Below are 17,106 nucleotides of genomic sequence, written 5' to 3' on the forward strand. Positions count from 1 at the left end.
ATGACAAGGGGGCAAAAAGATGCGTCCGTTCGTCAGCGTGCGTCATGAGCTCGAGCACTTGCCCTTCTTTTTCTTTTTCTTTGCACGCGCGGCTTACTTTCAGTGTGATCGCGAGCGCGCGAGCGGGTACGTGGCGGCATCCTGCGGCGGCCGCGGTAGCTATGGCGCTCACGACGCTCGAATAAGCCAATTGCCGTGTACTTTCGTTTTATGGCATATTTGTTGAGAGAAGAGGGAACGATTTTTAGCTGACTTTGAGAAATAATTATAAATTCCGGGTGGTGTGCTGCTCTGTGTTTGGCTCGCCTGTTCTCAGGAACCTCGACTACCGATCGGCTGCGTTTTGTGACCATGCTGAAAAAGTGTTGCAGGGCCCCTTTAAGTTGGACCTATTTGGTTAGACCACCACGAGAGCGCAATTCTGCTCTTATTCACAGTGTACGTTCACGTGTGGTTGAATAAAATTAGCCTGTCGTTCGTTTAGTTCATTGCCATTTATTGATCTGCAGTTTGTGCTCCGATGGGCTCCTATGAGGATCATCGGACTTCTGCGACCACAGCCCACACGACCGCGCCACGCTCCGACACTGCGTGAGCTGCTGCTTGAAGTGCAGAAACATGAACAAGAAGATTTGGTAAGTTACAGTGCTTTAGGCGCTGCAGTAATTTACTATTGCGATAGCAATTATGTGGACACTCCATGCGCGCTTTTACCGTCGAGGTCAAAAAGAATAAACATTTACGCGGTTGGTTGTGTTCGGCTGATTTCTCAATTACCTGGTCGATGACATGAGTGTGATACGACGTGGAATATCCTGTCCTGAAACCGGTTCGCTCGCTAGTTTGGTAAAAGTCAAATGTTTTTCTTATCCTCTTCGCAATCACCTTCCTAAAGTTTTCTGAAAATAAGCTGATGTGTTTTTAATTCTCCAAGACCTCAACCTCTCCCTACTTCTCTACGAATGTAATATTGGCATTTTTATAGCTGACACATTTGAAGTTTTGAGACAGTGAATGTATATTGTCTGAAGTTTCTTAAATAAGGAATCGTCCAATTTTTCATAAAAGAGCTCCTATGCCATCCTGCCTAGCTGATTTTTTGTCAGGCATATCTCGTATGGACTATTTAAACCCATCGGTAGTTAAATGTCAAACTTCAATATTTTGACCAGCATTGCTCTCAATTTGAGGATGGATGACTTATCTATGAACTGTGTAGGTAAAAGTAGAATTCTTTTACCACTTTCGCTGTCTCCTTGGTAACATTCTGCTGTTCAAGCTTTAAAGCACGGATTTTTGCTCTTCCTAAACAAAGTTTCCTTAGTGCTGTTCTGATGCTGCCGCGTTGCTGCCTCTTTCTCTCTGATTTTGTTCGTAGTTATGCCATTGACTTTCTTGTTTATCAGCTTTGTCAACCTAGGGTACTCTAAATATTGAGTTATTCGCATTCATGTGCTCCTGTCAAGTTTTCGTGGTTTGGTAGAGTTTGCCTCGGTGTTTTACCTCCAACTTTTTTTTCTGCTTCAGAGATCAGTCTAGTCACTGCTTCGTTCCTTATCAAACTGTCAGCGTTTCCTGTTTGTTCGAAACCATCGTATTTTTCTCAAACGCAATCCGAAATTCCGCTATCTTTTGTCAGGACATCTAGGTGTGCCTGTTGTTAGTGGCTAACTTCAGTATAGTTCTCAAACCTTCACCCCAATCATGCTATATGTACTGCACTTTACCTCGCTTATTACATCTACGTCCTCCACTACGCCTCCGTTACCCCACTGTGTAAAATCTATCTAGTTCTTTGTCCATTAGAGCTTTTCCATGTCTACTTTCTAATTCTATGCTTTCAGATGAAGGCGTTCGTTATAAGGAGTCTATTTCGTGCTGCGAAATCCACTAACATCTCTCCTCTACTTCTAGGCTCAATGCCATACTTGCGACTTTTTCCCCCACAGTCTTTTCTTCTGACTTTCGCATTGATGTCTCCCATGTTTGTTGTGTACTGACTACGATATTTCTCCATTGCTAATTCAATACCCTCGTAGAGCTGTTCCTCTTCGTCATGACTGGATGCTGAAGCGTAAGCCTTTACCACCTTGAGTATATATCTCTCGTTTAGCTTTATCAGGACGCTCGCTACTCATTCACTGATATTGTGCAATTCTGCAGTGTTGTCTGCAATATGCGAATCAGAAGCTTTACTCCATACGCCGGAGTGTACTACGCTAGAACGAATTGGCACTCGCGAAAGTATACAAAAATGTTTACCAGGTAGGAAGAGGATCGAGTTATGATTCTAAATTTTCGCAACATGGAACTAGCTTGCCAGTCCTTTGTAGACTTTTGGTTATCTGTGTTACGGTGAATGTGAAACGCCTTTTTCCTCTGCATCAAACCTATGCCTGTCTGCGTGCAGAACCGTTACACCAAGGAGCGTCAGCGGCAGCTCGTCGTGCTGCTGGTGATCGCCGTGCTCTTGCTCTACTTCGCGGGAGTCGTCGGCGCTTACGTCTACTACGACAACGCGGAGCAGACGCCAGCTGTGCCAGGACGTCGACGAGTGCCCCTTAAAATGTTGCGAAGCACGATCAATGGATCTGCAACAACGGTGGCCCAACATTCTCTGCTGCGCTCATGGAAGCGCGCCGCCCTGGAGGCCTTCCGAAATCGGCGCCTTTAGGAAGCGGTCGTGAAAACGTGCGAGCTTGCAGGCGATTTGCCCGACGTTTCTCTGTGCCTACTGCAGGCGTTTGTCAATGATACACGTTTTGCATTCTCTCGATGCCCCTTGTCTGTGCTACCACGTACACCAGCATTATTCTCACGAATGCCTTCTTGCTCCCAATATTATAAAGTGTGCACTTCTCGCATCGTTTTAGGCGAGAAATTATCAGCTTTGTAATTGAAACATTCTTTCAGACAATTGCGATGATTCAGTCAATAGCCTAATCAAGGTCGTATATTATCGCTTTGCATGGAAGCCTCGCAGCAGTGAAGCGATTTTTCCATAGTCTTAATCGTGAGGCCGGTCCAACCTTTGACAGATAATATAAAGTCTTTTAGGAAAAGCAAATGGTTAACAGCACTCAGTTTTCCAGGAGTGCCAATCTAACCAGGCTGGCCTCACACCCCGAAAGACAACCGAAAAAATCCATGTAGAAATGATTTCAATCGTAAATATCTGTTATCTATTCGTTCACAGTCGCTCCATTTAAAATTTTCATGATTAGCGCCATATTTTAAGCACTCAAATTTCTGAGCTCTATGGAACGCATGCTCGTAAATTTATTAACACTTGAGATTGAGATAAAATAAACGATTATGTTACTGTTCAGCCACACCTCTTCCAGATCCTCTGCGTGAAGGCGTAATGATCTTTCACGTATAGCTCTGCTCAGTGGCGTTGGTCAACAGGACAATGTAAGCGATGCAGGTAGCTACCTTACAATGCAAGCAGAGTTGTCGTTGACGAAAATAGCGCAGTATGAACAGGGACACGAGAAGAGGACATACAACACAGGCGGTGGTGCCTGTGATCTCTTCTCATGTCCCTGTTGATCCTGCGCTATTTTCGTCGATGATATTGTACCAACAAGCCCAAATGGAAACTCTGCTCAAAAGCAGAGCTGGACGTAGTATTTGCGATGTTCTCTGAAGAACTGTCCATTAAATCTGTTCCATTTATGCAAATCTCACAGAAAGTGAATGTGATACTGCAGCCATTTCTATCCGTTATTTTTCATGAACCAGGAGGTGAATAAAGGTCCCGACAGGCACGCCATCGCTCCTGATAGTCTATGTCGGGGATCTCGATCTCGCCTCACCCCTGACTGCCCCGGCCCTTTAGTCCTGCAAGTGCCGGGACAGTAAAAGTGTTGGAGCAGACAGGCAGTGGTCGCGGAGGGGGGGGGGGGGATAGGAGCAAAATATCTGCTAACGTTGCTATTTGAAAGAAGGCGTTTTCCACATCTAAAATATTGCTCATTTCTGAACAGGATTTGGCCAAGCAGAGTTTTCGTCTAACGCTCGCACCTGCTGTGCTAGGTAGTGGGGCTGCCCAGTTACTGTGGCGCATACCCACGGGTGGTTTTCAGCGGACACCAAATTTTTTACGGCCGGCTTAAACAGCGCTGCTCGTAAACCTTCTAATCGGCGCCGGTAATTTCTCAAGACTGACAAAAAGCCTCGATCGCACGGAACGCACGTGTATTTTTCTGAAAGCGTGAAAATTACGGAAGATTGTACGGCGTAAAAAAACCAATTAAAAAAAATCGGCAGATCTCACGTACCGTGGGAATCGATGTTATGCGAAGCATGCGCAGGAAGATGACTGCGTCGCAATTTTTCACATTGAGCGAAACGGTACGGAATGACGCTAGAGAAATGTGCAAATGATATATGCACACACATATTTTGAAGAGTAGCACACGTATTATATAACCCAATTTGCAGTTGTTTAACAATGCAAACAGCAACATAGGCGTTTCCAACACCAAATGCAGTAAGCTGATATGTAGTGCTTCTATTTTCAATACTGGATAGCGCGAGTTCGAATAGGACATTGACGGAACACAGAAGCACAGGACAGGCGCTACTTGAAACTAAGCTTAATTCAGTAGTTTCCCTAGATATATACACAGCCGAGCGGCACCCGCAGGCGCACCGCACGTACGTTACAGTCACAGTTGCAGTTGTTAGAGTTGCGTTACAGTTGTTATGCTTATACTTATCCGTTATGACGCAGAACGCACGCACGTTTCAAGAACCCGTGCGCATATGTGGGAGGGGTTCTTGGCAGTTCTTGAACAAGGTCATCACCACCGTGATCAGTCAACACCAGCAGCTGGACATAACTTGTTATCGGATCCGTTCGTGTTCGCGGTTACGAACGATGTAAGTGTAGTGCTGGTGCAGAGCTGCTGGAAACCGCGGATGGCTTTTACGAAGAAATGATCTATTATGCCTTCTGTCCTGGACGTGGCACCGACATCTTGTGATGCCCTGTCCCCATCCAAGCCGTCTTTCATGCCATCTAAGAACCAGGCGTTGTTGGGTTTTGACAAATCAATGCTGAAGTCACCGGTAATCATGAGGGACATGGCCCTCTCGGCAGAGTTATTATAGGAAGCATTGACCCCGGATTTTGCGTATTTCGCGTGGTCGACGTTGTGCACCGCGTGGACAAGTGGATGGTAGCTCAGCGATTTCCAGGGGTGCTCTGTCTTCAGCTCCCTAACTTTCTTTGCGTCGGCCGCTGTGGGATAGTGGTTACGGTGCTCGGCTGCTGACCCGAACGTCGCTGGTTCGATCCCGGTCGTGGTGGTCGCATTTAGATGGAGGCGAAATGCTAGCGGCCAGTGTACTGTGCGATGTCAAGGCAGGTTAAGGAATACCAGATGGTTAAAACTTCCGGAGGCCTTCACTATGGCGTCTCTGATAATCATATCGTGGTTTTATGACGTAAAACCCCAACAGTTACTGTTATTAATCACTTTCCTTCCGTGTCAATGTCTATGTTCGTGGTTACTGCGTTGATTGAGACTCTGTTATCACCTGTGGCACATACCCGCATAACATGAACTCTGGTATGCGGGTATATGCCCCACGTGACCAAGAGAAAGGGTTTCATGACGTACGCGACAGGTATTTTGCGTTATTCATGTCATCACCAGTGAATCGTGTTCGTCATATACACTCATCCTATGTTACGCAAATTTTGGTATATTACAACCTATGGAGACGACCGGGAAAGCGCCCAGACGAAGGCGGCTAGACAAACAGATAGATAGATAGATACGTAGATAGAAACGCCCAAAGTGCCTGAGGTTCGCTAAGAAATGTTTCGCGTTTAATAATTGAGTGTTTTGGTATTGTGGGTAGCATTGGACTTGTGGGACTAGTTATTTCATGATCGCCATGCCTGCAACTCAATTTCAGTGTTGCGCAGTCATCAATTGTTAAGTTGATGCGCAGCGTAAGAATAACCGGAATGTCTGCTAAATAAAGGGAACAAAACATTTTTTGGCAATTAACTTGTGAATACAATTACGCTACGATAGAAACTGAATACCTTTCCAAGCTTGCAGTGTACATTAAGTAAGCGCAGCGCGACGGTGCGCTTGAAAGCAGCAGAGAAAAATGAAGAAGAAATCTCGAGCGCCTTTTCTGCGATGCTTAACCGCTGATTATGAGCAAGAGCGAACAGAAACGGTGTCAGACACGCAGTAATTGAAGCCGCTGTGCCTGCTGTTCACGCGACGCAGTGGACTCAGTTTTCTTAGGGAAGCACAGTGCAGACACACCGTGGCCCTCTGAATATTTCTACACGGAATATTACGGTCCTTTAAAAAGCGTCGATGGACTTTGCTTCTGCAATGGTGCTTCTGCAATGGGCCTGCCTTACTATTGATTTATTCTATCACTGACGTGCATGCAGCGTGGAAACGACTCTCGCTCTCTCTCTCTTTCTCTCTCTCTCTCTCTCTCTCTCTCTCTCTATATATATATATATATATATATATATATATATATATATATATATAATATATATATATGTATATATATATATATATATATATATATCAAAATAAAGTTCTGAAGGTCCGGTGCGCATGTAGTTGAAAGAAATGAAGGTGCACACTTACGAAAATCGCATATTTTTACTATATATATATATATATATATATATATATATATATATATACATATATATATATATATATATATATATATATATATATATATATATATATATATATATATATATATATACGTAGTCTTGTGAACTCTGCAGATAAAACCCTAGCTACCGATCTACCGAAGAAATTTCCATTCCCTCCCGCAGCTTCCCATACTATTCAATATTGTCCTCAACCTGCATTGGCGACACTAAGTTGGCTTTGAAACATGAGTAAAAAAAGAAGACTGATCTGTTTCTGATTTAGACACATATGGGTATTTCTTGAGAAATGAACACCAACGCTATCGCGTTAAAACAGCGCTCTTACGAACCCGATGGCGCTATTGGCAGTGGTAGTTGCTTTCGTCACTTCATGGTTTAATATGCGACAGATGTCACGGATGATCTCTCAATCTTCTTGCCGCCATTCCCCCTCCCGTTAGCGTTTAAATAAGCTTTATTCTCCCCTCCCCTCTTCTTGGCCTACTCGTACAATCAGTGCATCTCATGTCCGCTGGTTTGCATATTGGCAGTGGGCCTAAGCTCCGCGTGACCATGGCTCGCATCGCCCGGGCACGATGCGCAACGGCGCAATGGTGGGCTTCATGTCAGGGCTCACCTCGGGCCGTTCTCGTGAACTTTTTCCCACGACAGGCATGTTTTAGCAGTAAATTCAATACCTGGTAACTTTTGGGTATCGCTACGTTGCGATTGGGCCATTCGAAGGAACTAAAAAAGATCTCTCTTTTTTGTGAACTTCCGATTCCGCGGAGTAATTCGAACGTGTTCGTCACTTCGTTCACTCGAGTTTCAACTGTAAACACAGTTGTGCAATGTCGTGCTTCCTAATAAAGAAAAATTTATTATTATTGCAATAATAAGAAACAGGGGCAGAATTCACAAAACTTCTCTTCCGTAAGTGCGTCTTCTCAGTGTCGAGCCGCATTCTCTAATTATATGTCCCGTGTCCTGATTGGCTGAAATATTCTCCTAATATTTTTAGCGTAAAGCGTTTTCGTCAGTACAGACCCAGATGAACATGTCCGTGCCATATCGAAAAGTTATTCGTTTCATACGGGAGTAATGTGGCAATGGCGCATTAGTTACTGTATAGTTCTTAGACCCAATCTGCACCCAGCGAAATAGAGCAATAAAACAGTTTAAAAAAACACAAGGAATAAACGACACGTCCGAAGTCAAGTTGCAATCGCAAATCCGCGCGAGAAGTCCGATTTTAGCGGCAGTTAATATTCAGTGTTATGGAAAGTCTCTCTGGTGAACGGTACTCGACGCGAAGCGGTTTCACAAAACTCGGAGATGTAAAAATACAGTTTGATTGCTCGCGACGTACGTTCCATTACGGCGACGAGGACAAATAAGCGCCGAGACCGTTTCGCCACCTCACGCGAAGCGCCAGCAACTCGAGCGCCGTTGAACGAGAGAGATGCCAACGCCTCCGAGATAGGATCGACGAGTCTCTGTTCTCAGACCCTTTGAGGATGCAGTCGTCAAACTATTGCTCGGGAGGTGGCGCAACCTAACTGATGTTGCACACCAAAGCGATCAACGCTGAAAACAGCTAATTGCATAAATCACAATCATCCCTGCCGTCCCGTAAGCAACGCTTATGCTTGCGTCTGCACCAGTCACTCACTTGAAAAAAAATATTTAATGATATAGTTTTGAACTATGCAGAATATCGAGGGGAGAAGTGGAAAACTCAAGCAATTTTTTCAGGAGTGGGGCTTAAGGCAACTCAGAGTAAGTTAAATAAATCTATTAATATAAGAGCCCAGTTTTCTGAAACAGTCAGAGAGCGCCACAGTCCAAAAGGAACGAAAGATGGTTGCCCGACACTCACGCCGTTGCAAGCTCCTCGTACCACCAGACAACAATAACATTATAAGCGGAAAACTATTTTTTTTCTGTGACGGTGGCATACCGTTTGCACACTTGTAACGTTCCACCAACCCTTTTTCGCTTAGGGTCTGTTTTATCTTAAGAGCCGTTCTGCAACAAGGCGTGAGAAATAGTTTGCCACCTCGAGAATATAGGCGTGCGCAGGGTTTTCCTTCAGGGGGGCGAAGGTTGATTGCGGCGCCCCCCCCCCCCCCCGCTCTCTATTAAATCAATGTATGGGGCAGACTTTGCGGGGCCGCCTCTTCTTAGGTGCCTAGAGGGGGCGGCCGCCCCCCTGACCCCCCTCGGAGCACGCCTATGCTCAAGATGAGCAAGAAGTATAGTGGTGTGAGCATGTGAAAGCGGTAGGCGTGTGTGAATATTCGAAAATCTCGAATAAATGAATCGAATAGTGTCCTATTCGTTTTTGGCAGTCGAATCGAATAGTACATATTCGAAATACTGAGTATTTTTCGAATACCTTCCGAATAATCAGCACTGACAGAAAAGCCCCAAAAGAACAACACATCAGGGGCGTAGCCAAGGGGGGGGGGTGGTTGGGAGGGGTTCAAACGCCCCCCCGAAATTTTCCAATTTTGCTTGCCTATATATACACGCACACGTACAAACGCACGCACGAACATACATAAAGTATGGTTGAACCCCCCCACCCCGAAAAAAATTTCTGGCTACGCCCCTGCAACACATTGAATAATCGAGTGACCACTTTTCTTGTTTTAAATATTGGTTTACCAAGATACATACAGCCCAACCATTCACGGGACTATCGATGCTAACTACAATCACGTATGAAAATAATCAACGCTGACAATAATCACAGATGATGGTGCTTTCATTCAAAACTCTAGTGTCGCCGAAGCGAAAATGTCCTCAATCTGCTGTGCTTGTCCTCAGAATTATGACATGGGTTCATCAAAAACTGCTTATTTTTATGCTTCAGTCTTAATTAAAAGATGGTGACAAACTGCAGCTTTGAATTCTGAAGTAATCGCTGTATTTCAACGTACCTTTGCAAAATATCTCGTAGGCTGTCGCTGGTTATACGAGCTTGTCTCACTTTATGTAACTGCGTCATTTTTCGTCGGTTAAGGTTAATCGTAATGTTCCTTTGGCAATGCTTGTGGCTCTTTGCTCCAAAAAAAATATTGTAGAATTCTAGAACTGTTTTGAAAATAGCTGCCTTAGTATCCGAAAACTATTCGAATAGTATCCTATTTGTATTCGTATTCGATTAGTTTTCACGACTATTCGATTCCTATGCGATCCGGTTCTGAAATTTACTATTCGCACACCCCTAGAAAGCGGCTAATGTTGGCATCCCGTATAAGGAAGCACTCAAAGTTATTTCTTTTGCGTGTGCGTGCAGGCAGGGGGGGGGGTGTCGTCGGATGAGGGGACACAGGGCAGGGGAGTGAAAGATAGCAAAGACTTAGTCCGCGGGCCATCCAGCGCGTGAATGTAGCCTAACAGTAGAGCTGTCTGTGCGCGATGATCCCCTTGCCGCATTCCTTGAAGTGGCCCTTGCTGGCCCCTGTAGTGGCGGGCAACCTTTCGTTGCCGCGTTGATCGGCTTCGCGAGTCCTCAGTTCGGAGTGGTCCGCTCTCGGCTTTCGAAATGCCGCGGCTTCGCATACTCGCAATGCTCCGTGATCGGCACGGCGACGTCTATGCGCGAGTGTAAATACTAATGGTAGGCCGTTCTTGCGGGCTCGTTAGTTCATACATTTCAGTTAGGTTAAGAAGGCGCAAAAAAAAAAGAAAACGAGGACGGCCGGAAGGAATGAGCAACTATTCTTTCAGCAAGTTAATTTTTTGTTTAATTAAGACACCGGCCGATTCAGAGCTGATCCCCCGGGATGGGTAGCACCAAGTGTTTGAGGAACAACTGCGCCCGTGGTGTCTTGCTCGTTCCTTTCGCTTGTCCTCGTTTCTTTTCTTGTTTTGTTTTTTTTTCGCGTAGCGTTAGCCTTACTCAGAAATATACGATTGTCTTCGAGCTGACGTGCGGTTAGGAAGGCGCGCGACTCTATATGATTGGCTAGCGAGATCACGTGATGTCGTGAATGTGACGCTAGATTCCAAATGCGGGCGCGCTTACTCCTTATTGGTCAAAGCTAGACCACGCGACCTAGCGGCCCAGCCAACGAGTTTTCTGCGGACGGCTACTACTGCTTCTACTACCAGTGCCACTAGTAGTACTACTAAGACTAGAAGTGCTATTACTGCGTCACATTGTAGCCAAAGACCGCATCGCTGTAGAAGGTAGGGTTACCGTTAAGGATTCGTACCATACTCCAGCGAGCGTCGGGTCAGGGTACCTGCTATTAGAAAAGCCAGTGGATGCCAGGTGTAACTGGGAGTCGAACCCACTACCTTGAACTTTGGAGATGAACATTATACAGTGAAACCTCGGTGATACGATCACAGCTCATACGAATTTCGGGTTGATACGAATTTTTCGTTGGTCCCGGCCACGGCCCATTGGCCTGCAGTGTGATGGATTACGGTTGTTGCGAACCGATTTTCCCCCATCGACGTTTGATACGAACGTATGCTACCGCCCAAGTACGAAGAGATGCTGTCCGCGCTGTCGCGGAAGACACGCCAAGCACGTGCGAGCGCGGGAACGCAAGCGTGGGCATGCGCGCCGCACCGTGAAATCTTCAGAATCACAGTGTAAGAAAAACACTCTTTTTGCGGTCAGAATAAACCGTCAGGGACACGTCATGGCCTCCGAGATTGTGTGCGCGAATCTTTGAGGCTCTTATGTGCCGCCGTGTGCCTTCGCGTTTAGACTACAGAGGACGTTAGCGCCATGCTTTTTTTTTTCTAACGTGTCGACGCGGGCTGCTGTCGTTGTACCGTGTTTACACGTGCCTTCCTCGTGCATCAGACATCCTATGAAAGGTGGACGAGTACCGAAGGAAGGCGAGGACGATCTTGGCGAAGGAATCAGGCCTCACAATGTCAACATGCGTGACCGTTGAGGTCGCACTTGTGCGGGCACGGCCGTAAATCTCCCAAAAAACATCCCCAACACCTCCGCGATAACAAAATCATAACACAGAACCGTGGTTGTGTAATTTTGTGGCGTTGATCCATCGCGTCAAAGCGCTTCTTTCGTGACTTTCGCTGCAGTACTCCAGTGTCATGCAAAAAAGCATACTAAAATGTGGAAGGGGCTACTGCTGTCATTCCTTCACTCTCGTCAACAGGTGAGATATGGAAAGCATGTTAGAGTAGCGAATGCCATTCGCTTTGCAAAGAATGGAAAGGGACCCTCCTGTAGGCAAACGCTCTGTTTCGTTGAGCGTTTTATTAACGTTACGGATTCATACATGCTTACAGCGGCGGTAACGATGATTTGGCATAAGACTGGAAGAAAATACTAATCGAACAACTTAGAGCACCTCTGACACCGCTTCCGCCGGTAACAGAATCCTCCTACTACTGTTACAACTACCTAATTGTGGAATAATATTGTTACGCGAAGAGCCGCAGAAGAGAGGCTGCAGACAAGTGTATTTACAGGAAAGTACTCGGGCACTTCGCCCCAAGTTGGTTGGTTGGTTGTTCCTAGAGGAATGGCACAACCCACCACTGGTGGATAGCCACGACTCGTGCGGCAGTAGGATTTCTGAATGACAAAAAAAAGGATCATTCTAAATAGATAATTTGTTAATTTGTAGGTAAGCGAAAATATTATTTGTGTTTACGGTTTCCGATTTGAATGCTAAAGAGATAGAAGAAAAAAATATAATCAAAGGGAGAGAAAGAGTGAGTTAAGTAAATGAATTAAATAAATAATTACCGATAAATGAAATAAGTATGAACTAGAAAAATTTGCATGGCAGTCTTTTTGACTCTTTTATATAGTTAAGTACCGCCTCACATATGTCCCTGTTGCAGTGACCCAGTGCCGACGCCCCCAGGGAGAGTAATGCTGTTACGGAAAGCTCAATCCCAAGTTTTCGTAAAGGAGGTTCGAGAAATCTCTGCCTTAGATGTTGATATCTGCGACATTCTGTGAAAAAATGCTCTATGGTTTCTGCCTGCGAACAATAACAATATTGAGGGGAAGGAACAAAACCAGGCCCGTGTAAATAAAAATTTACAGAGGGAATTCTGCATCGCAATTTAGTTAATGTAACTTCTAGTTGTCTTGTGCCGCACCATGAGCTATTCCATGGAAACCTAAGGTGCTGAAAATGTACCCCGTTTAGAACAGGAGATTTCGTGTGTTCTTCTCGAGTACAAAAATATAGAAATCGTGCGATAGTAGTTTGGGAGGAGGGCCTTAGAATCTTCAGGACCGGGCCCTGAATTGATGCTGTCGCCAATGTGTCCGCTGCTTGATTTAGAGTTATTCCAGTATGACCTGGCACCCAAACCAAACGGACAATACGAACATGATTGGACGTGTATGTATATAATTCTGATAGGCAGCTGTAACGGAGGCATATGTGGCTATGAATGAACTTATCCGTAGACTCTCAAGGTGGTCGTTCAACAACCCGTTTAAATATCTAATGGGCTATAGTTTAGCATTTTTTTAAATATATCATCAAATTCTCTAATTGTTTTATAATTTAGTACACTTGGGAAACTTATTTCACGAATTGTTACTTGTAACGGCTCCAATAGCTTTTGTATGAAAATTATTTGAGGGCGATGTAACCGAGACCACTCACAATCAAAACATCTGGACGGCTCGCTGAGAAATATATATTGCGGGTGTCTCTGTGGGGAGGCAAAGATGTTTAGAAATATCTGGACTGTTAGAATACGAAACCTAGTTTGCAGAGATGGCAGGTATGTTTCATGGTAAAAATATTATTCGCTACAAACTTAGGAAGACCTCAACATATCCGTAATGCCTCACGTTCTAGAGTTAGAAGAGGGCGTAATTTGTAAGTGGGTCCCCCGCAGAATAACACACATCCAAACTCTAATACTGGTCGGACATACATGCTACATATCATTAAGAATGTTTTTCTACGCATTCCAAAACAAACGCCGCTGATTCGCCTTAACAAACCAAGTGCACGTAATACTTTGGATGCAATATACTAATATGTGGGCTTCAATTAAGATTTGTAGTGTATATTATGTCCAAATAGGCAACGGCAGAAAACATTCTCCAAATCATCGTCGTCTTCTTCAGCATATTCGCCTTTTGATGACTGTTCGTAGCATTACCCCCGGCAGTAAAGGGGCCGTCCCGGAGCTTTTCAAAGCAGGGGTCATATACACTGGAGTAGGTTCTGAGTGTACTGATGACATTATAAATTCGACAAATCGCAGCATGACTAAATCCAGGGGGGGGGGGGGCAGCCTGCGGGAACTTTATAACCATGAGCTGTGTTATCACAGAGACCACGTACATCAACATCAGCAGCATAGGGCCGACGCAGAAGCGCTACCCGGCTGCTGGTCTATGATGGAGGTTAGCTGAGGTTAGCTGACTAAACAAACATTTATCTAATGACCGGGTATCCACTCAATTACCTTGCTTGCACGACTGCAGCTACAGGAGCCGCGTATCTCATCGTTCCGAGTATGTCCTGTAAGGCAAAGTGGAGAAGAAGAAGAGGAAGAACGGAGTTCCCGGCGCATTGAGAGGCTTGCTGCTTCTGGGTTGCTATGTGTATCCACGCCACGACAATTTGAACTGGTGAGTTATCGCTACACCCGGAATGTCAACGCTGATATATTCAGCAATCATTTGACAATGGTTACGTAGCGTCTACACGTCAATGACAGTGCGGTTACCGCTGTATAGAATGCTGCAGCATAATATTGTTGACAATGCATGTTTATTGCTTCCAAGTTGCTAGTATTGCATGTTTGGATCCACCGCTTTTGGGGTTTGTGTGTCCTTGCAACCGCTTCGCCGATTCACGATGAATGGAAATTAAGTTCATATTAGGTGTGACATACTCGTGTACATGCAATGTCTGAACGATGTACAGCACCTCAAGTGTTCGGCTCAGCGTGATGCCGTAAGGAAAGGATGTTTTGCGAAAATAACCCGGTAGAGTGTGCGTAAGAGAACCTCCCAAATCTGAGTAGTAAAGTTGATTGTGTGGCATTCCTCTCTCGGTTCTTGGGTGTGGGCGCGAAAAGACAAGAACGAAGGGAAGAAAGACACACACACTGGCACTTGTGCGTGTGTCTTTCTTCCCTTCGTCCTTGCCTTTTCGCGTTCACATCCAAGAACCATGACAGACCAACAAGCCCGCATCGCTAACCCCATCCTCTCTCGGCTTAATACGGCTTTAGTGCTTTACGGAGGGTTACCGTAGTTTGGGTAGAAATACCACAATTGAGAGAGCGAAGTGTACATCCTGTCATTGCACACACACACACACATACGCACGTACGCACACACCCGTACATGCTAGCAAAACATAATAGCTCTCCAAACGTGCATATGGAGCAATGTCATAACGGCACGGGAATTCCCTATGCTGTATTTTATACAGTGTATCTGAAACATGTCGAAAATACGTTCCACATGATCAGTATCAGTGTATGCCTTCTCTGCGTGCTAAGAAGTCGTACGCATGAAAAGTGCAATGCACTAAGGTAACAACAAAACCTAGTTTCTGTTCGAGTTGATCGCGTACAAAAACAATATTTACGTCAACGTTTGCCTATGGCACCTAGCGTACGCATTCACGTTCTTTCTCCGTATTCTGTCAGCACCGCAGGAACACCGGCCCGGTGAAGGCGTGGCCATGTCTGGCAAACCCAGCGCACTGGCGCCGATCCGGGACAAAGCCTTCCTGACGTCGGTGTTCGAGTCGATGGACCGCGACCGCACGGGCTTCATCAATGTGTCCGAGTTGCAACGGGCGCTCGCCAGCGGCACGTGGAAGCCGTTTGGCGAAGAGCTCGTGCTCCTCATGGTCAAGATTTTCGACCGGGACTTCAGCAACAAGATTAACTTCGACCAGTTCTGCACCCTGTGGTCGTACATCACTGAGTGGTTCAATGGCTTCAAGAAGTGAGTGAAGTACGCAGACTCTGCTCGTATGTACGTGTAGTGATTTTTCCAAAGCGGCAAACGGCAGTGGGAAATGTGCGTTGTTCAGTGACGGCTGATGCAAAGGATGACAGTAGATAAGGTTTGATGCTTGTTGTATAAAGAACGCCTACAGGAGAAACATGTTATCTCAAAGCTTTTATATCAAGAGCCACGTAATGGTCATATAGAGGCAATATGCAGTAAAATGAGCAGCCTTGGTATACCTAGTTTGTAGACCTATCGGAAAGGCTTATTTATAAAAGAATAGCGGCCGCATTTTTGATGCAGACGAAAAAGCTTGAAGCCCATGTAATTAAATTTAGTTGCAAGTTATAGAACCACAGGTGGTCGAAATTTCCGGAGCCCTCCACTGTGGCGACCATCATAATCATATCGCGGTTTTGAAACGTTAAACCGCAACAATTATTATTATTATTTACTGAAAAAAATAAGATTTGTCGCATGTTTTTTAGTGCGAAGGAGTATATGGCTAGGTCTTGGCGAATCGCGTCCGTATACGAAAGACGTCATCTGAAACTGCGAAACAGGACGAGTCATTGCGCGCTGGGCAAGTGCTACCGAAGCGAAGCCACGTCATTAACATCCAGCTTAGACTTATAGGCGATAGCAGTGCTACAGCCGGTCCCGTGCAGCTATTGCTCTCGCGCCCAGTATAAGCAGCGAGCTTCGCAACATGCGCCGGTTAGCAGCGCGGAAGGGTCTGACCAATAACGGCCGTATACGAAACGCAGGGTCGATCGCACCAACTGCGGCCGCCTGGACAAGACGGAACTGCAGACGGTCTTTAGCAACCTGGGCCATCAGGTGTCGCTCGGCCTGTGCCACATGATGATTCGTCGCTTCGATCAGCAGGGCGATAACAAGATTATGATTGAAGACTTTGTGCGCCTGTGCGTCATCATGCAGGACGCCACGCAGGAGTTTAAGACGCTCGACCCGAACAAGACGGGATCGGCCAAGGTCACCTACGACGACTTTGTTTGTAGCACATTCAAGATGTGCAAGTGACCTCGCCGCTGCTTCTCACCAGCTGGCTGCAATAAAGGAAAATTGCGCGCGGGGCACTTCGTTGTCGAAGAGGAACGCACTATAGTTGAAGGCAGACCGTTTTGCAAAGTACGTTTTTTATTAGAATCGAACAATCTAGTATGATGTGTATATTCACAGTACATAAGAAATTATGCAAATATTAGATTCGCCCGAGTCTCCGTGTCAAGATTCTATTGAAGCGGGTAAATAAATACGGTATTACCGAATTCGATACAAAAAATTGTTGTGAAAGGTTGTTTTCAGTAGAATGAGAGGTTTATTGTGTGCTGCGCAGGTGCTAAGTATATATTGGAACCTGTAAGATTGTTCAACACTATAAGCTATGCCAAAATCGTGACACCAATTCTGGCGTAAGCAGCGTGACACAGCTACAAAGTGATGTCACAAGTACGAAGGTGATTGGTGATTGCCG

General features: G+C 45.5%; 2 protein-coding genes across 2 annotated transcripts; both read left to right on the top strand.

Annotated features, from left to right (window-relative positions):
* Positions 1 to 513: 513 nt before the first annotated feature.
* LOC119384996 (uncharacterized) lies at positions 514 to 2,710 on the top strand. The gene is made up of 2 exons (XM_037652581.2): positions 514 to 635; positions 2,411 to 2,710. Exons 1-2 carry the CDS (start codon positions 531 to 533, stop codon positions 2,672 to 2,674), a joined length of 369 nt encoding a protein of 122 aa, XP_037508509.2. The 5' UTR covers positions 514 to 530; the 3' UTR covers positions 2,675 to 2,710.
* An 11,449-nt stretch (positions 2,711 to 14,159) lies between these two features.
* Positions 14,160 to 16,728, top strand: LOC119385624 (programmed cell death protein 6). Its single transcript, XM_049413249.1, has 3 exons — positions 14,160 to 14,267; positions 15,299 to 15,602; positions 16,376 to 16,728. Exons 2-3 carry the CDS (start codon positions 15,334 to 15,336, stop codon positions 16,650 to 16,652), a joined length of 546 nt encoding a protein of 181 aa, XP_049269206.1. The 5' UTR covers positions 14,160 to 14,267; positions 15,299 to 15,333; the 3' UTR covers positions 16,653 to 16,728.
* Positions 16,729 to 17,106: the final 378 nt, after the last annotated feature.

This window comes from Rhipicephalus sanguineus, chromosome 3, assembly GCF_013339695.2.
Source record: "Rhipicephalus sanguineus isolate Rsan-2018 chromosome 3, BIME_Rsan_1.4, whole genome shotgun sequence".
Taxonomy (NCBI): domain Eukaryota; kingdom Metazoa; phylum Arthropoda; class Arachnida; order Ixodida; family Ixodidae; genus Rhipicephalus; species Rhipicephalus sanguineus.